General features: G+C 47.8%; 1 protein-coding gene across 2 annotated transcripts in view; it reads left to right on the top strand.

Moving 5' to 3' along the window:
• LOC138511235 (myosin-IIIb-like) overlaps nucleotides 1-20,989 on the top strand; it is a 686,303-nt gene that overhangs the window by 517,809 nt on the left and 147,505 nt on the right. For both annotated transcript variants that reach the window (XM_069626778.1, XM_069626777.1), the window contains exons 11-14: nucleotides 8,319-8,419; nucleotides 9,331-9,417; nucleotides 9,555-9,620; nucleotides 19,068-19,181. In XM_069626778.1, coding sequence (XP_069482879.1) covers nucleotides 8,319-8,419; nucleotides 9,331-9,417; nucleotides 9,555-9,620; nucleotides 19,068-19,181 — 368 coding nt within the window. The remainder of the gene's footprint in view (nucleotides 1-8,318; nucleotides 8,420-9,330; nucleotides 9,418-9,554; nucleotides 9,621-19,067; nucleotides 19,182-20,989) is intronic.

Raw genomic sequence — 20,989 nt, 5'->3', positions numbered from 1 at the left:
CTCTAAGCAGAGAGTGGGGGGGTAGGTCTCTCCTCTGCAGGATCCTCCATCTGGAATGGTCTCTCTGCCCCTCTCAGGCGGTTACATGTCTTTATACCGAGGTATTATATACCGAATCGCTTATATATCGAAACGTATACTTTGAAAACCTGAATATTGATTTTTTTTCTTTTCATTTTTGTTTATTTTTGCGGGTTCGTCCCCCACCCAATCCCCTGTTTCTGACCTCTAAAAATCCATGCCGACTGTTTCTCCCAAAAAATGAACCCTTTCCCCCACCATAAATATATTCGATGTAAGGGTTTTCAATGTATATGTTTAGATGTATAAGTGATTCGGTATATATTTGTCTTGGGACGATAGCTCAGGGGCAATGTGCTCACTTTGGAAGCAAGACGACACAGAGTAACACAGGTGTGATCCCCGGATCAGCGCTTAGAAACCTCTGAGTATTAAGCACGTTATAAATAACCTATCATATCACATATAATTTTAGATATAAAGATTTTATACCCTCTCAGGCTTCAGCCGGAGCAGCTTACGGAAACTCCTCAAGACCCTCCTTTTCTCTTCCACCTTCCCTCTCCCCCTCCCCTGCTAATACCCCCGTCTGCCATGGTGACTGTTCTACAGTGCACCAGTCCACCCCCCTCCTCGCACTTAGCATGGGGACCCTCACCCCATGCAATCCCTGCTACTTACCCTCTTGGCCTCCCCTTAGCGCTCGCCTAGCCCATGTGACCCTCTTCGCACCCCACCCTCCCTCTTCACTTGCACTCTGACCCCTTTACCTTTTCCACCCTAGCACTTTGCATTTCGTGCAATCTGGCAGCCCCCCCTGCACTTCTTGTTACTGCACTTGCTCGATCAGAATGTCACAAGGGCTAGTAGGACCATTGTTTTCTTTCTCCCTTGTCTCCCCCCCCTTGTGTTTCTTGTGGCGCCTTGAAATGTAATTTGTTGTATAGGCACTTTACAAATATCCAATAAATAAAATAAAATAAACCAATTGGAAGATGGAGGTGGCGAAAATCAAAATGGGGGCATAAAAATCGGATACTCAGAACCAAATGGACGAGGGGGTTCGGTGAGGTCGGAAGTAGAGGTGAGAGGTGGCAGACCAAGAGACACATTGCAAGTTGCAGTGGTTTACTGTTCACAGTTGTGGAGGTGTGTGATAAGTGATATATTTTATTTGTATCGCGCTCATACACAAGTGTTTCAGAGCGCAACGAGGTGTAATAATTGTACATAGATATAGGCTTTATTGTAAGTTACATTAAGCTAACAAGTAATGGAACCACTGGGTCCCATCACCCAGGCATAACGGACATCAAGTAGAACACTCATACAGAATTCACACATCAACATTCCAATGTGACATCACAGGTCTCACATTCACAAGCAAGCACTTCACAGCACATCGCCTTCCTTTCCCACATACACTGAAAAACACATCACAACACATCCCGTTCTTACCACAACCATCACTGACACATGCAACACAACACGGCATTCACACATCAAAACATCCACACCGTGCATCTTTTTAACAAGAGATGCAACTCAAAATAAAACTTCAGGGACGCTATCCCTACCTAACTGGGACACTATCCCTACACTCATGTGCAGCGACGCTATCCCCACTCCCGGTCTGTAACCCTTTACTACACTTAACAGGGACGCTATCCCTAAACCTTATGCTAAGGGACGCTATCCCTTCTCAACACGTATGCTATCCCAACACTCCTTTTGAGGGACGCTATCCCTACCACTTACTTGGGACGCTATCCCCATACTGATACTTAGCATCCCTACTTCACTCAGGAACACTATCCCTATGCAGATGAGGGACGCTATCCCTAAACTGGTGTGGGACGCTATCCCTACTTACACACTGGATGGAACCTCCCTCACACTAAGGATGCTATCCCTTGTACATCAAACGGGACGCTATCCCTGCTTCACAATCAGGACGCTATCCCTCTACTTAAACACTGACTAGGGCGCTATCCTCTGATGGGGCGCTATCCCACCACTTCACTTCAATTATGTGACCTACCATCCTTACACTTCTGGGACGCTATTCACTCTTTACAACATTGGCGCCACATAGACGCACCTCGGGCAAATAACATTTGCATTGAAATCACTGTGTAGCTATACTCAGTCAATATATATATGCGGCCCTAAACGTCCATGCTGCTTTATTGGAGCCTGATTTTACTCTTTGCGCATTCCTTCCAGCTCCCTAAAAGTCCTTGTTGCTCTGGGCAACGTAACCCTAGAATTCCTCAAGAGGTTACGTCTAGCCCATTCATCCTTCCTCCCCAGACATGCACCAAGCAACCAAGCAACTTCCTACTTGTTGCCTAAGTTACAATAAGTGTTTATTAAATATCCTGAATGTCCACTTGTACCTGAAAATCCTCGAAGGGTGACACTACTCTTAACACAAACCTGACCTAGCAACATCAACACACCCATACTGCTTGTTGCACACCACTTCTTCACCTCTTTAACCTGTTAGCAGTTCCATAACCCATCCTAAAAACAAATTATCATAACGTGCACCACTAACAGTAAAAGTAAAATCATTAAAGGATACTTTCATTCTCCCGCAACACGGGAGCTCCTCTTCCAAGTCTCATACAGAGGTGCTTTGATCCCTTTTCAACCGGAGCTGCGCTGTCCTTCTGGGATGCTTCACTTCCACACCTGCCACATACTTTGCCTCTAGGCCGTTATGCAGGCCCCTCAACTGCATGCCGTGACTGATCCTTGCTTCACCGTTTCGCGCCTCCGCGCCCTTCACTTCATATCTTTATGAAATTATATGATATGGCATTTATAACGCGCCTATACACAAGTGTTTCAAGGCGCGACGAGGCAACGGGGGGAGCAAAGGGAGGACAGACAATGATCCTACTAGGCCAGGTGTCATTCAGATTTTGCAAGTGCATGGGAAGGGGGGGAAAGGAAAGTGCGCAGGGGGAGGGGAAAGGGGGAAATGCAGTACATGGGAAGTGGAATAATAAGGCACATAAAACAGCCAGCTAGTGGCAAGTGCAAGGAAGTGCAGAGGTAAGTGCTGGTAGGGGGACTGAAGGGATACAGAAGAAACAGTCCTTAAGTGCAGGGGTTGCCAGGGAAGCAGTGCAGGTGGGTAATTGACAGGGCCTGGGCCAGAGATCAGAAAGGGTGGCCAGGTAACCAGTGCAATTTCAGTCAGGAATTCAGCAAGGGAGGGGAGAAGAGAAAGCAGAAGCAAAGAGGAAGGTTTTGAGGTGTTTCCAGAACCGGAGATGGTTCTCCTCGAGTTTCAGGGAGGCAGGAAGGCTGTTCCAGAGAGAGGCCTCTGCCGAAGAGAGTGATCTGCCACCAAGTCGTTGCTTGGAGAAGCGACTGACCCTAAGGGAGTTGGAGGCAGATGAGTGAAGAGCTCGAGAAGGAAGATATTTAGGAAGAGAGAGTTGAAGGTAATGCGGCCCCAGACCCCAGAAGGCCTTGTGAACAATGCAAAGGGCTTTGAACTTAATCCTTGCAGCCACTGGGAGCCAGTGCAGAGATTTCAGTCCTGGAGAGATACGATCCCTGGGCTTGAGGCCAAGGACAAGTCTCTCAGTCCTGTTCTGGATAAGTTGCAGAGGGCGGAGAGTGGAGGCAGGCAGATTTAGATAGAGGCTGTTACAGTAGTCCAGCTTGGAGAGGACCAGGGCTCTGGAGACAGTGAGATTCTGGGGGAAGGAGAGGAAAGGAAGAATGCCTCTAAGGAGGTGCAGCTGGTAGTGTGACTTCCTAGAGACATCAGAGATGTGAGGGGAGAAGGAGAGTGCAGAGTCGAAGATGACCCTGGTATTTTTAGCCTTGCAGGTGAGAGTGGGAGGAGGGCCAAGAGAGGCTGGCCAGAGAGCTCCAGGGAAGGAGGGAGTGGGTGTGCCGATGAGTAGAATCTGTCTTACTGGCATTAAGGCAGAGGTTGTTGGCGGCACACCATTCCTGGATGGCAGACAGTCAGAGATGAGGGAAGGAGATGAGGCCAACGGTAGCCTGAAAATGAGCTGGGTATCCTCCGCATAGCACTGAAAGTTGGGACAGAGAGCGGCGATGCGGTGGGCAAGGAGTGCCAGGTATTGGTTGAACAGCCAGGGAGAGAGGTTAGATCCCTGGGGAACACCACAGGTAGAGAAAAAGATGTCTGAGAGGAAGGACCCCAGTTGGACCTGGGAGGGTCGGTCGGAGATGAAAGAAGTCAGCCACGCCAGAGCCTGACAAGTGATACCCAGGTTATCACGGAGACGGATGAGCAGGATGGCATGGTTGACAGTGTCAAAGGCAGAAGAGAGATCAAGCAAGATAAGAACAAAAGGGGTGTTAGAGTCGAGGTTGGTGAGAAGGTCTTCACGGATGTTCAGGTGAGCAGTTTCCATGCTTCTGGCAGCTCTGAAGCCAGACTGATGGTCATGAAGACAACCAACAGATTCAGTGTGGCGTATCTTCATTATGCCAATCATTGATTTGTTTACAAATATGGCTTGAACAGGATACATTTTCCAGGCTCACCCCACCGTGTCTTCATCACGCAGATGGGTCCTTTCCTCTGCTCAAATGGCACTTTCAGACTTTGTATACAAATCGGACGAACCTTCGCCTGCTCCGCCAATTCGACCCAACGTATCCTGGAATGGAACGGTGCACAACTTAGTTCCAACTCTTCGCCAACACTCCCATGTAGCTATGTGACGTCATCAGATGTGCACACACCATGGAGGCACACCGAGCTCTCCCAGGCCAACGGTCGTCGTTCCGGTACAATACGACGTGCCTACCAATGTACAGGCTGAGTCCTGAGGTAAGCACCTCAACTCACACGCTTCTCCTTCTGGCACTTCAAAGAACATAACAATATATGTATATTTTTAACATTGAAGCCGTGGGGTCTCATATGGATACTCCACCACTGTTTCCTACTTATACCAACTTGGTACTACTTCACTTCCAGCGCTGTCCTGGGCGGTGCTGGAGATTGCTACACCGCATCCACTTGTCGCTGCGCAGATGTTTCTCTTCGCTGGGGCTTTCTTTACTTCCTGGGACCTGCGCTGGGGCTTATTTTACTTCCTGAGACCTGCCCTGGGGCTTATTTTACTCCCTGGGACCTGCCCTGGGGCTTATTTTACTTCCTGGGACCTGCGCTGGGGTTTTCTTTACTTCCTGGGACCTGCGCTGGGGCTTATTTTACTTCCTGGGACCTGCGCTGGGGTTTTCTTTACTTCCTGAGACCTGCCCTGGGACTTATTTTACTTCCTGGGACCTGCGCTGGGGTTTTCTTTACTTCCTGGGACCTGCGCTGGGGCTTATTTTACTTCCTGGGACCTGCGCTGGGGCTTATTTTACTTCCTGGGACCTGCGCTGGGGTTTTCTTTACTTCCTGAGACCTGCCCTGGGGCTTATTTTACTTCCTGGGACCTGCGCTGGGGTTTTCTTTACTTCCTGAGACCTGCCCTGGGGCTTATTTTACTTCCTGGGACCTGCGCTGGGGTTTTCTTTACTTCCCTCTTCACTTGATGCCGTGCAGGTGTTTCTCTGCTTTAGGCTGCCCGTTGGGGCCTGCCTTGGGTCTTTCTTTAAGTTTCCACCCCCCTGGACACTCCTCTGGCCTGCCTTCTGCTCTTCAGCTTCTCTATGCCCTGGGTCTGCGCTGGGACCTCTCTAGCTCTAAACCCATTTAGGATTTATTTGGGGCCAGCCCTTCTTAACCTGACCCGCTGGCTTCTCTCCCTGGGTGATGGGACTTACTTCTGGGACTTTGGGGGGCAGTGGTTCCGTTTCTTCTCCTGTTGCTCCCCCCTCTGCAATTTCTTCTTCAATTTCTTTGCGTAGGTTCTTTGTTTCTTTAATCCTCGTCGCCAGTGTAATAATTGTACATCTGTACACTCTTGTAGTTTATAGACATCAAGATATGACATAAGTGACACTCAAACAGCATTCACACCAACATTCCAACATGACATCACGGGTCTAACATTCACAAGTAAGCACTTCACAACACGAGACAAGGGGAGGGGTACAAGGGAGGACAAAACAACGATCTTACTAGGCCCAGTGACATTGAGATCACGCAAGTGCAGTGTGTGCAGGTAAGGAAGTGTTTGTGTGAGAGAGTGGTACCGATCTTGAGTTTGTAGCGAATGATGTGTGCTTAGCAAAGGGAGTGGGGGAGGTGAGTGCAGGGGGATCGCATACGCCGAGTGTTACAGTGACGGGGAGTAAAAGAGAGCATGAGAGAGAGAGGGAAGAGAAGAGGTAGGAAGGAGTGTGAGAATAACTGATGGCCAAGGTGAAGAGAGGAGGGACCAGTGAGACAGAGAGGTAAGGAAGGAGGAAATGATGTGATGGGAGAAGGAGATGGATAACCTAGAAAGATCAAAGGGGGGAGGCGAGCGAGAGGATAGAGGGAGAGAGAAGCAGCGCGGGTAGGAAAGGAGCGAGCATCAAGGAATGGAGAGGGGACAGTGTGTGGAGACATGTTCCTAACGTAGGCTTAATGGAGCCACTGTTGGACCATCAGTGTAGGGAACCCTTGGGAATACCTGGAGGGAGTGAAATAGACGAGGCTCTGGACTTTGGGCCCCACACTCCAGTCTGGGTTAGAACTAGACAGTAAGTGTTACGGTCTCTAGGTTTTCATTGCTACATAATGTGGGGGGGAGGTGGGTAGGGATGCTTGGGCTAGGGTGGAGGGAACCCAACTAAGGGCAAGGGGGATACTAGGGACCCCTTAGTTTGGCCTTCGTAATTCATCCAGTCTGCGAACATCTAAAGTTGTTCATATAAATACCTGAAGTCCTCATGGTATTTTTGAAGCCATCCATGACCGCATGCTTGTACTGATGTGTTAGTCAGGGTGGAAAGGAATTGTTTGAGGAAACTACTGCGGCTCGCACAGGCGGCACCAGTGTTTGCATCGCCCCTCAAGCTGGGGACAGGCTTTCTGCATGACCATATAGCCCTACCGTCATTACTGCTGGGGTGCTCCAGCTGCCCCCCTCGCAAGCACCTACTACCTTGGACGATAAGTTGACAGTGGTATTTCTATTAGGGTGGAGTGTATATGCTACATGGTTGGCAAACCCATGGCTACCAGTCTACAGGGCTACTTAACTTGTAATTTTATGAATATCCCAATCCTTTAATTGGGACATCTATGAGACTTAAGATGTTATTTTATTTGCATTTAATTTGGATCTTATTTGAATCTTGATAAATCTAAGTATTATGTTGGTTTGTATTATACTTGTATTATACTGTTTTGATTTTGGTGTAATGAAATGTTGTAATTAATAATGTTTGAAAAGTTAATTTCATCAGCTAATCAAATGAAAAAAAATATTTTTAAAAAAAGAATATCCCAATTCACGAAGAATTACTGCTTTTGGTAAAACTCTCAACCAGATCGTCACGTGCGGCAGTGCGGGCCCTTTATTCACTGGTGCCTTATGTCACCGCGCTCGCGGGACGTAAGGCGTACACAACACACAGACCGTCACTTGTCCTTAGCCCTCCTTGTTAGGGGTTGTGAATTGGTCCTCGCAATCTCTCCTATTCAGCTTTAGAAATAACATGCGCCGACTCCATGCTGCGACGTGTCAGTGGAGTGGGCAGGAGGCTGCAGGGGCGAGAGGAGGACTTGTGGCCTTTTGTGTTTTTTTGCCCATTTTACTCCTGCTTGAGGAGGAACAGGCTAGCTCCTTTGCTGATGTCTGACATCACTAATGCACGTTCAGTCGCTCCAGGATGTGGTGGGCTTGCCAGGCTCTGCAGTCACTTGAAATCAAAGGGCCCTGGAGGGTGTGTCTTAATGTGGCAAGATATGTATGTAGCATTGTGTGTATCCTGGGTAATATGTGCTACTGCTCTTTTCCATGTGGTGCATCTTGCTGTTTTTAGCCTTTCCCATAATTGTGAGTTGGATCCCACTCCTGTCTTTTAGACTTCAGTACTGTATCCTTGCATGGAAGAACAGCCTTCTTCCCAACATGCTTGGAAGGAGCCTTGTGGGGCTCTAGGGAGGCCAGCCGACTTTCTACCGCCCCTGCTGGTACCGAAAAGATCCGGTTTGTTTTTTGCAGCCTAGTGTTGGAAGGATGAGGGGGTGAATGAGTGAATTTCACTGAAGTGGGGCGCTGCGAGTGCCACCCCGTCTAGGAGTGGGTGGTTCTGCTCGTTATGTTTGCCGTTAGTGGTCTGGGGGTGTGATGTCTGCTGATGGTTACCTCTGTGTGTTTATTTTGAATAGTCCATGGTTCTCGTTCCAGGGATTTTGGACATCTTTGGTTTTGAAAACTTTGCAGTGAACCGCTACGAGCAGTTCTGCATCAACCTGGCCAATGAGCAACTGCAGTACTTTTTCAACCATGTGAGTCTGTATCGCTTAAGCCTTAAGAATGTCAGAATACCTGCCTCCGCTCCTGTGTATGGTCCAATAGGGACGCTTTCCATGGACACGCATTGTCACCTACACCAGCACAGTAACATATTTCAGCCCATGGTACTGACCCCGCGCCGGCACTCATGCATACATGCTCCTTCTTGAAATGCACCATCCACCCTCCCTAACCTCACTGGTTACCAGTAAATGCACGTAACACCTTCCCTACTCTGGCTGCTAGCCTGGTGTACACACTTTCCTCCACTGCCTGCTGGGTTTCCAGTGCATGCACACTCCTCCCAACCTGGTGATTGGGCTGGGAGTGTACACTCCAACCGCACCGATTGCCAGTACATACACATTTGTCCTGTTTTATGCTGTCTGGTAGCCTCAGCATGCACACTCCTCCTAACCTAGCTGTTAGCCTGTGCATGCACGCTCCTCCCTTCACTGGGCTGGTGGCCCTCACATGCACACTCCTCCTAACCTAGCTGTTAGCCTGTGCATGCACGCTCCTCCCTTCACTAGGCTGTTGGCCCTCACATGCACACTCGTCCTAACCTAGCTGTTAGCCTGTGCATGCACGTTCCTCCCTTCACTGGGCTGGTGGCCCTCACATGCACACTCCTCCTAACCTAGCTGTTGGCCTGTGCATGCACGCTCCTCCCTTCACTGGGCTGGTGGCCCTCACATGCACACTCCTCCTAACCTAGCTGTTAGCCTGTGCATGCACGCTCCTCCCTTCACTGGGCTGGTGGCCCTCACATGCACACTTTGCTGGTTAACGCTGCATGCACCCTCCTCCTTTATAGCCGCAACTGGTGATCTGCGCATGCCATCTCCTGCTCCGCCTGTGTAGCCACTAGACTGCTAACCTCTTTCACGCCTTCTCCTCGCAGCACATCTTCCTGATGGAGCAGCAGGAGTATGAACAGGAGGGGATCTCATGGGAGACCATATCATTCAACAATAACAAACCTATACTGGTAAGGGCCCCTATAGCAGTATTGCGATGGAGAGCAGCTGTCTCCCTCCGCTAAAGCAACCATTGCTTTGTTTAATGTGGTTGGGCTTATTCCTTTGCTTGTCGACGATGGATCACCTGTACCTTTTGTCTCCCCAGGATCTCTTCTTGATGAAGCCAATGGGCATCCTTTCTCTCCTGGATGAGCAGAGCGCCTTCCCGAAGGTAGGTTGGAGGACGAGCATTGGCTGAACACTCCATCCAACACCAGCTCTAGGGCCCGGGGAGTCACCCAATGGAGGCAGAGGAATGCTAAGCCCAGTCCTTAGTTTGGATGGTTCAGAGGCAAATGTTGCATCCGACCATCCAACGTGTTTGATGAAAGGCCCCCTGGTAATTGGGTCACAATGCCATATAGCAGGACTCTGTCGCGAGGGTGGGGAGGGGGTTATCTGATTGCCCCGTGGCAGCACCACATCCTGATTTTATCATATCCAATTCTTTAGTGAAACACAGGTCAAGCCTTTGGGTTTCTTCCATACATTGAGACACAAGAACGAACGTGTTCGAGTCGAGATGGGTGCACGATCCCTGTTTCTGTGTTCGGGCTGTGCATTAGTGCACGATAGTGTCTGGTAGAGTATTTTATTTGGAAGAGGTTACCGTAAAATGGCAACTGTAGGAAACTCTTCCCCTTGATCTTTCACAGTTGGGGTTTGTGGGTACCTACATGCAGTTTAGGTGTCTCAAAAGCTTTTGAAGGGAATGTCCATTAGGGGTGTTCCACCTGAATCCCCCTTTTCAGATCTGCAGTCCCTCCCCACTACATCTCTTCCTCGTGACTCCTCCCTTCTTCGCCTCTCCTGGCTTGGTCAATGTCTAACTTCCTCCTCTCATTTCTGGCTCGGATCCCACCCCCCTTTCCTTCCTGTTGGTCTGTTGCTTCCTTATCACCCAGGTGTGTTGGGTGTGTTTTCCGCTGCTATGTGGCACCCGCCCAGCCTTTAAACCCTGAAAGGGGAAGGACAGCTGCACGTCCCATTCGGTTGACGGTGGACAGATTGCTTCCTTACTCTTCTCTCTGCCTATGAGAGATCTCCCCTTACCCGCTCTAAACTCTGCCATGGCCTCCTCTTACACCGACCTCATACCCTTCTACGCTCAGACCACAGGAAACACCCTTTGGCCCGCCCAATCCCCAAGATAGGCTTCCCCTCAACACAAAATGTCTGCTATTTCAGAAACATTGCCCTCGTAGGGCGCTGGTGGGTTACAAAAACAAAAGGAAACGAATACAAAATGTCATCTTTCACTTCTGAAAATGCATTTTAAAATGTTTTAAAAAATGTTTCTGTTGGCCAGGGGTGGACTGGCTTATAGGGAACTCTGGAGATTTCCCAGTGGGCCTCTGCAGCCTGGGCCTCTTTTGTGTGGTATTTTTAAATTTTCTCATAGGAAAAGTATTGGGCTTGCTGAAAATGTCATATAGGGCCACTTTGAAAATTATTTCCAGAGCCTCTTTTGATCCCCAGTAATTATTTCCAGGGCCTCTTTTAGTTCCCAGTCCACCCCTGCTGTTGGCGTTTCTTCTATTTTGTTCCAGTGTGGGTCGAGAATGGGAGTGAATAGTGTTTTTTCATTGGAGCGAATAGTCTTACTGTCTTATCAGACACAAGTAAGAACACGTGATCTCTGGAATATGATAGACAATGATGAGCCCTGTGTTTTATTTCGTCCATCCCATGAGCAGTGCAGGTGACTGTATATGTAGCCAATGTTTCTTTCTGCAGGAGTAACAAGTAGGCACAATGCAGCGTCCCTCTGTGGAAGCTCTAGTGGGTGTTGTGTGCTGCTTCCTGGCTCCGGGGCAGCCCACTGATGGTGTCGGGATCACCCGACGTGAGAGGTGCGCCGGGTAGCAGCCGGCGAACCTTGAGCAGGGGAGCACCCTACGGCGCCCGGTGTCACCGGGCGCAAGACTCACAATGTGGGGGTGTCGCCCCTAGGTTCCACAGCCGCGGCTCCGAGTGCACTCGGGCCGCGGTATACAACAGGCCACATCCACGTGGCAGGCCCACAACCCCAATAATCACAGACACGAGTTGCCACTTCCTGGGGCTCTGCTGCTCTGCCCTCGCAGGGCCAGCAGAGCCCCTTTTATTAAAGGAGCCCGTGAGCGTCATGACACAGTAACGGCGCTCACTTTACCCAAACAACTAGACCCCCACACAACATCGGGCCAGCCATGCTGTTCGCTGGCTCTAACTTTTTATACAGACCGCTCTGCTGAAATTAGGAGCACCAAAGTGATTGTGTATCCGCACCACGCCACTCTGGAGCTGTTGCTGTAGTTTCAGCATTTCAACCTTGCAGCGGGAGGGCTCATGAGCCCCTGAGTTTGGGGAGCTGTCTTGCGTCGTGTTGATTGCTTGTGTGCCTATAGTAACTATGCAGCTGCTAATATGCCCATATGATTCGCTCTACATGGCTGTAGTAGTGTAATATCTCACTCAAGTCACGCTGCCAGTGAAAAAGATGGGTTTTTAAAATTCAGCTAGGTATGATATTAACCTGGGTACAGTTGTATACCTCAGGTTAATCTCAGATTTGTGTTTATGGTGAGATTTGCATATTTGCTTTATATTTTATATGAATTGCTACATTGTGTTTACATTTTAATGGCATATATCCGAAAAAAGTGCTTTGACTGAGATAAAGTAATAACTGTATAGTGTTGCCAGCTAATTAATAACTGTATAGTGGTGCCAGCTAATTAATACTGTATAGTGGTGCCAGCTAATTAATAACTGTATAGTGTTGCCAGCTAATTAATACTGTATAGTGGTGCCAGCTAATTAATAACTGTATAGTGTTGCCAGCTAATTAATACTGTATAGTGGTGCCAGCTAATTAATAACTGTATAGTGTTGCCAGCTAATTAATAACTGTATAGTGGTGGCAAATGATTAATACTGTATAGTGTTGCCAGCTAATTAATACTGTATAGTGTTGCCAGCTAATTAATACTGTATAGTGTTACCAGCTAATTAATACTGTATAGTGGTGGCAGATAATTAATACTGTATAGTGTTGCCAGCTAATTAATACTGTATAGTGTTGCCAGCTAATTAATACTGTATAGTGTTACCAGCTAATTAATACTGTATAGTGTTGCCAGCTAATTAATAACTGTATAGTGTTGCCAGCTAATTAATACTATATAGTGGTGCCAGCTAATTAATAACTGTATAGTGTTGCCAGCTAATTAATACTATATAGTGGTGCCAGCTAATTAATAACTGTATAGTGTTGCCAGCTAATTAATAACTGTATAGTGGTGCTAGATAATTAATACTGTATAGTGTTGCCAGCTAATTAATAACTGTATAGTGGTGCCAGCTAATTAATAACTGTATAGTGATGCCAGATAATTAATACTATATAGTGATGCCAGCTAATTAATAACTGTATAGTGTTGTCAGCTAATTAATAACTGTATAGTGGTGCCAGCTAATTAATACTATATAGTGGTGCCAGCTAATTAATAACTGTATAGTGTTGTCAGCTAATTAATAACTGTATAGTGGTGGCAGATAATTAATACTGTATAGTGTTGCCAGCTAATTAATACTATATAGTGGTGCCAGCTAATTAATACTATATAGTGGTGCCAGCTAATTAATAACTGTATAGTGGTGGCAGATAATTAATACTGTATAGTGTTGCCAGCTAATTAATACTATATAGTGGTGCCAGCTAATTAATACTATATAGTGGTGCCAGCTAATTAATAACTGTATAGTGGTGGCAGATAATTAATACTGTATAGTGTTGCCAGCTAATTAATACTATATAGTGGTGCCAGCTAATTAATAACTGTATAGTGTTGTCAGCTAATTAATAACTGTATAGTGGTGCCAGCTAATTAATAACTGTATAGTGGTGGCAGATAATTAATACTGTATAGTGTTGCCAGCTAATTAATAACTGTATAGTGTTGCCAGCTAATTAATACTGTATAGTGTTGCCAGCTAATTAATAACTGTATAGTGGTGGCAGATAATTAATACTGTATAGTGTTGCCAGCTAATTAATAACTGTATAGTGGTGCCAGCTAATTAATAACTGTATAGTGGTGGCAGATAATTAATACTGTATAGTGTTGCCAGCTAATTAATACTGTATAGTGTTGCCAGCTAATTAATAACTGTATAGTGTTGCCAGCTAATTAATAACTGTATAGTGGTGGCAGATAATTAATACTGTATTGTTGTGCCAGCTCATTTTGACTGCTACAGACTCTAAAGTTATCCAGGATGTACCAGCTCAGACAGGATATGTCAGGCTTTATGAATAATAGGTTGTAAAATGCGCAAATTCAACTATTTTTAGGGGCGATCCACCATTACCTTCAACCTTCTTAAGGCAGCCAGCCACCTTCGCTTTTGGGACTGCTCAGTGTAATATGGGCCTAGTGCGACACTTGTTCAGGGTTGCCTGTGGTCTCAGTCAAACTCTTTTAGTGGCTGGCATTGCTCTTTGGGAAGTCCAATGTGTTCTAGTGACATTTTGGAGAGGATGTCTAAACATAGAAGAGGGACTTTCAGTTCCCATTCCTTGCTTATCCTCCTGGTCAACAGATCTGTGGCGCGTTCTTTGGACAGCCATGGTTGCTGGATAAGCCGTAAATAGCCTATGGTCTATTTTGGCATTTGCCTGAACGTTTCTAGAGGACTGAACTCTAAAATGTACCATTAATTGCAAAAAATTGAGGAATGCTGTTTAACAGTTTCTCCAAAAAGCAAGATGGGGGAAGCTGAGATGAAGCACTACAAAGTCCAGATCTTTTCACCTAAGCTTTCATGCATCATGACCGAGGTAAAAGGTGAAATCTTTATTACACATTTTGTAGACGTTTTTGAGGGCGAAGATCAGAAGGCAGGTGTGAAAGAATGTCAGCCTTGGGGGTGGAGGGGATGATGCTACATTTTATGGCAAATTAGGTCAGCTTGGCCATCGCTGAACAAACCAGAATATTCTAAGGCTAATAAGATGTTCACTTTCTGGTTGCTTCTATTTTCATCTGTATAATGATCACCACAAATGTTTTATAGCTGGGACGGGTCGAACATTCTGGTTTCTGCGTTCGGGCTAACTGTGCTGTAGACTAGTGCCAAACGGTACCTAATAGACTACTTTGTTTGGAAAAGATTAGCATAAAATGGCGACTGTAGGAATCCAATTCCCCTTTCTTCTAGATCTCTTGACCTAAAGGCAGTTACAGGTCTTTTTTAATAAGGATTTGTAGGGAGTGGCCATTGGTGATGTTCTTATTTACATGTCTGACCGGTGCCCCCCCCACCTCTGCATTTCTGAATCCACTCAATCCTTAGGATGGTTTTAGCCCCTCCCCTTGTTCTCTTCTCCTCGGGTGGGCTATGTCACCGTCTGTCCCCTCATTTCTACCTCGGATCCCACCCTTCTTCCATTCCTATTGGTCTCTACGTCCCATTCCTATTGGTATCTAGTTCCTTAATGCCCCAGGTATGTTTCTTGTGGCTGTGTGCACCGCCTACCCAGCCTTTCAATCCTTAAAGGGAAAGTACAGTCGCACTACTCTACTCCATTCGGCTAAACCTGCGTTGCTGGCAGGCAGCTTGCTCCCCTACTCTACTCAATGGCTGTGAGAACCCTCTCCTTGTCTTAACTACTGCTCTCAACTCTGCCCAATCCTCATCCTACACTGACCTCCTATCCCTCCTTCACCCATACCACTGAAAACTCGTCTTGAAGCCCTGAAGATATCCATCACCTCCAAAAAGTTTCTTTGCCTTCATCTCTTTGCGGATGACTTTGCCTTCCACGTCCCCAACTTCTCAATTACGTGGCAACCGGACTGCCCTCTTATTTCTTCCGCCCACCCGCTCCCTCCTTCTCTCCACAATGTAACATCATTCAGTTCTGGTTACAAGCAAGAAGATCTCAACGTTTGAAAGCGAAAAGAGAATTAATATCACAATCACTACTGAAAAGGAAGGGGAGGCACTGGTTTTATGGGGAGAGGATGAATGCAACTGCAGGACCAACGTGTATCCACGCGCACCTGGTCCAAAGTGTTGGAACGCCATAAATTGTTCTAATAGTCAGAATGCTGGCAAGCCTGGCCTGGTGGCTTGCGGTGGTGGGAGCCTTCACCTGAAACCACACAACCCATTCTTCCGTCTGGTTGCATGTGTCCACAGGAATTTGTGTGCCGCCGGATGTCCCATCTGGACAATCCGCAGGCTTTTTTTTGGTTATGATGAAAAGATAATGATCCGGTGTGCTTGTGAGCTGTGCCTCGTGGTTATTACGTTACAATGTCAGCTATAAATACAGCTTGCAGAAGTGGGAGGAATGTGTAATGAAGCACTATAGATGAAAGGTTTGAAGGAGTTGCCCCAGTGGACTTTGGCAGTAGACTTCCACACAAGTAAGCAAGGCTGCCGTTACCTGGTCATGCCACTTAACTATGGGTAGGTCTTGCCAAAGATCAAAGGAATAACAACCCACCAAGCATCTTAGTGATCAACCATCAAGACATAGGAGGACCATACAGAAGAGCATAACCTGTTTGGACACGAAAATCTTGACTTGTTTTCCGAAAAGCGATCGGTTACTAGTAATAAAATATCCTCGGGAAGAGGAGGGCAGAAAAGAAATGGAGGGAGGGGAAAAGGTGGAGAGACCAGAGGAAGATGGTAAGAAAAGAGTTTCTGTGTTTGAAGCATTTAGATAAAGGACGTCATCATTCACCCAGAACTGGGACCGCAAGAAGACAGGATGAGATAGTCGAGTGGAGAGAGTCGGAGGAAGAAGAAAAAGGAAACAAAGATTTGGGAGTCTTCAGAACAGAAGTGGGATGGCAACCCAAATGAAGAGGTGCGTGAGGATAGAGGAGCGGTATAAAGGGAGAAGAAGACCAAGGACTGAGCCTTGTGGGGCGCCATGAAGGAGAGGATAGGATGGCGAGGTTTTGTCAGACCATGAGACCGAGAACGAGCAGCCACTAAGATGGGAAGAAAACCAGTGTAGAACAGAGGCAGCAAAACCAAAGGAAGAACGAGTAGAAGGAAGAGTAGGATGCTCCACAGCGTCAAAGGCAGCAGATAGATCACACAGGATAAGAATTGAGGATAGCTTAGATCTGTTTCCGTAGAACGGAGAGGCCAAAAACCTGATTTTTAAGGGGAGAGCAGAGAGTTAGAATCATGATAGGAGTAGATTTGGGTACAGACCACCCGTTCAAGCATCTTAGAGAGATAAGGAGGGAAATAGGACAATAATTAGAGAGAGATGAGGGATCTAGTGAGAGTTTCTTTAGATCAGGAATGATAGTTGCCTTCTTAAAGGGAGAAGGAAAAGTAGCAGTGGAAAGGGAGAAGTTGAAGGGAAGCAGCAGAGGGTAGAGTTTTAGAATAAGAGCAGAAGGAATAGGATTTAGATAGGAGGCGGTAGGATGCGCGCGGCAAGAAAGTGGGCAGTTTCAGTTTGAGAGAGAAGAGAACAAAGAGAGGGAAGAATCAAGTTGAGTGGCAAGAAAGAGATGAGTAGAAGGTGGAAAGGGAGGAGAGAAGCTTAGACTCTTGGAAAAGACGCAGATAAAGGAGAGAGCGGCGAGGAGTCCGGTGACGGAGAGGATTTGGTTGAGAAGATGAAAGACCATGAGGATGGGGAGAGTAGGACAGAATTTGGCACCCTGCACTGCTGTCGTCCCGCGAGACCACTCGGCCTCTGATCGAACGAGAAGGTCTGCAAAGGCGCTTCGACCCTTTAGAATAGTGGGAACAACTATTCTTGGCACCTTCACCAAATCCTGTAAGTCAGCCTTCGGAAGCGTCCCTGGGCCATCGAGTGGACAGATCAGCCTACACAGGCTCTGTCACCGCCGTCTGGCTTGAAGGAAGGAAGGAAGGAAGGAAGGAAGGAAGGAAGGAAGGAAGGAAGGAAGGAAGGAAGGAAGGAAGGAAGGAAGGAAGGAAGGAAGGAAGGAAGGAAGGAAGGAAGGAAGGAAGGAAGGAAGGAAAAGATCATCACTAAAGGGGGAGAGGGGAACAGAGGTTAGTGAATAATAAGAAACATAAGGGGTGATGGTCTGGTGAAATATATAAAGTGACATTCGAAAGACAGAAAGAGGTAGCGCTAGAGAGCAGGGAGCGCAGGTATGCATGAAGAATGATATAAAATACCAGTACCACCACCTCGCCCCAAGGCACCAGGGGAGTGAGAGAAGTAGGTAGCGGAACAGGAGAGAAGCAGGAGAAGCAGGAGTAGCAGAGTCTGAGGGTCCCAGGTTTCAGTATTACAGAGAAAGTGCAAGTTAAGATTGAAAAAGTGCCTCATATTGAATGAGACTTGTTGCACACTGAGCATGCGTTGAGCAGCCCAATGAAGACTGGGGTAGAGGAAATGACCGGTTCAGAAGGAACGGAAATAAGATTACACAAGTGGCGCAGGCGAGGGTAAGAGTGTGTAGTTCTCTGGGCAGGCCAGAGAGAAGGAATAGTAGATGGCATGGAAAGTGAAAGATGAAAACTGGCAAGCAAGTAGAGAACACGGCAATAGCGAAACAAGGAGGACAGGGAGAGCAAAGAGACCTCATTAAAAGAGTGCTGGCAATTGAAAGGAAAGCGAGGATGCGAGATCTTAGCAGGCGCTGCAGTTATGATGGCATTATGTCGCCAACAGGGTAGACGATGCCCTTGGAACGGCGCCCTTTCAATGGGATGCCTAGGACTGATGCTTCTTGTTGGGATGGCTCCTCAAGGGCCGGAGCCAGCGGTTTCCATCTGGAGAGATGATTTAAGCTCCTCCCACTTTCCAGGACGCCCAAGTGAAGGGTTCCTGATATGCAGTCAGGTGACAAGTCACGTGACTGCTGCTGTACGTCTCAGGGGGTGGCAGCTGGATGATTGGGGGGGGGCAGCAGAACGGAGGGGCTCTTCTCCCTGTCCTCACCTAGCAGGGCGGCAGGCTCCAGGTAGATGATACAGCAGCCAGGTAAGTCCACATCCATGGGGCCAGATGGGCAGCGAGGCTCCTTCAGCAGGGGGTGTGCTCTTCAGAACACCTGCTGGTCCACTGCCCATGATGCCCACCTTGGGCGAGTCCTGGCTTGTGCAGAGCGTCCTCCTTAGAGGCGCGGATCTGGACCACGTGATCAGCAGCAGGAACAAGGAACACTGGCTGTGACTTGGAAACATCTGACTTGTACATGATGGTACATCCAAAGTATACAAGTTCTGCAACTCTGCTGAGCAATTGTGACTAGATAAATTAGCATGCACCCTAGTATAGTATGCCATGTAATGTCGAGCAGGCTTCCTTAGGTGCTTTTACTACCATAGCTCTCAACCATTTATGTCGCAAAGGCGGGTGAAAACACCCGATTTTACTTTTGGCGGGTGAGAGGCCCATTGAAACGAATGGGCATCAAGGAGCCTTGGCGGATGAGTCAGCTGTTTACAAGGCGGGTGACATCCGCCAAAAGCGTGTGAGTTGAGAGCTGTGTTACTACCCAAGTCAATGTTGGGTTGGGCCATGTGTGTTACATGTCTCTATATCCTTTGTGAAGATTGTGTGGTCTCCTGTGTATGTCAGGCTGCAGATAACACACCTTTCCTCCTTCCGCAGGCTACAGACGCAACCTTTGTGGAGAAGCTGAACAGTAGTTTCAAGGGAAACCCACACTACGAACAGGGGAGAAGTCGGAACACAACATTTACTATTGTGCACTATGCTGGGAAGGTAAGGGGTGTGTTAAGCGCGCGGGCATACCAGTGTGGGGAAGAGAGGTGGCTGCCGTGAAGGCCATGTCCAAAACCACTTCCAGCATGAAAGATGCTCTCCGCCACTAATCCTGTAACGAGTTGGTTCAGAAAGTCTTGCAAGCTTGGTGGTGGTTGCAGGCCTGGGAGCTTGTTGGCCCAAGTGGCAGGATGTGCTCTATGTGCCTGATTGGGTAGACTCCTGCATGGTGTGGTTAAGCAGATATTTGTGGGAGCTGGGATGAAAAAGCTCAGTGAACTAAGGCATCCATAGCGGAAATCTCTGTGTAACCCCAGGGTAATTGCTAGGTATCCCTTGTGCGCGATAAACTGAAAGGTCGATTTATTTAGTATAATCTATATATGTTAAGTCATTTATAATGTGTATTTGCACAAGTGCTTCTAGGTGTGACAAGACCGGAGAGGGAAGACCAGACAAACCATCTTCCTAGGCCTTTTGTCATTCAGATTGTGCAAGTGCTACGACATAAAGTGCAGGGGCAAGGGAGGAGGGGGAGTGCCAGGGAAAGGGAAGAGTGGGGGAGATGCATTGCCCTGAGTAAGTGCCGCCAGGGCAGCTCAGGCCTGGGTAAGTGCAAGCAGGCAGGGGACTGTGCGTAACAGTTACAGCACCTTAGTGCGCAGTAGGCCTGCATGCAGTGCAGGGGAGACAGATCATTGACGAACCGGTACCCAGTAGACTCTGAGGGTAGCCAAGCAACCAGTCGGCGCAGGAGACAGGTAGTTCAGCAGGAGAGAGAGAGTGTTGTACCTCACCTTGCCCGCCACCACCTGGGATGGCATTTTTCGACCACTAATGAGGTCTGCACACTATTGGCGGCAGGAGGGTCCATTTCCCGTTCGCTCGCACACTGTCATGGCGGCTGCAGCGGTTGTTTGCCCATTCCAACATAGCTGCATTTCCAGTTTGCTGGTCTGGAACGCTATTTCAGTGTTTCGAGTGAACAGTAAAGTGCGCCTTATTGCATTCATGTTTTTCTTCCTCTTCTTGACTCTTATTTCTTGCTTTCTTCTGTGTCTTGACCCTTTTGCTTGATACCTTAGCCAGTGCCTTCTGGACTTAGCTGCTCATCTTCTGCGGATTCTGAATCCCGTGATCCTTGTTTTGGATCCCTCTGCCCTTACTGCAACGTCTTGGACCAGAGACACTGCAGAGGTTTTTTCCTTTGGGGTTTTTCCCTCTATTTTGGGTTATCTCATGGGGTCACGAACCAGAATTCTGAACCATACAGGAAGGTAGCATCTGCGGGCGGTAGACCCACTTTCACCAAAAAGGAGGCAAAGATAAGGCCTTGCACTGACAGAGAGAAATCTGAGGAGAAAAGGAATGTCTTGAGCTGCTTCTGGAATTTAAAGTAGTCCAGTTCAAGTGTGACAGGGGCAGGGATGCCATTCCAGAGGGAGGGACCTGCAAAAGAGAGAGATCTACCCCACTCTCTGCCTGGAGAAGCATCTGACCTTCCGAGAGTTTGAGGTAGCTGAGCGAAGGGCTCAAGAAGGAAGGTGTTTGGAAGAGAAAGTTGTATGTAGTGCGGGTCACGGCCCCAGAAAGCCTTGTGGACGATGTAGAGGGTCTTGAACTTGATCGTTGTAGCCAGTGGAGAGATTTCAAGGCTGGAGAGATGCGGCCCCTAGGCTTGAGGCCATGGCCAGGTCTTGCAGTCCTGCGCAGGTATGAACTATAGGATGGGCCTTCCATGGTAAAGGTAACCACTCAAAAGGTTCAGTAAGCGCTCGATATCTGGGTAGACTCGCCACGTTATCCAC

Source organism: Ambystoma mexicanum, chromosome 6p (assembly GCF_040938575.1).
Source record: "Ambystoma mexicanum isolate Mex_15411 chromosome 6p, UKY_AmexF1_1, whole genome shotgun sequence".
Classification (NCBI taxonomy): domain Eukaryota; kingdom Metazoa; phylum Chordata; class Amphibia; order Caudata; family Ambystomatidae; genus Ambystoma; species Ambystoma mexicanum.
Note: the sequence above shows the minus strand (reverse complement) of the source record. Positions and strands in the feature narration are given on the sequence as shown.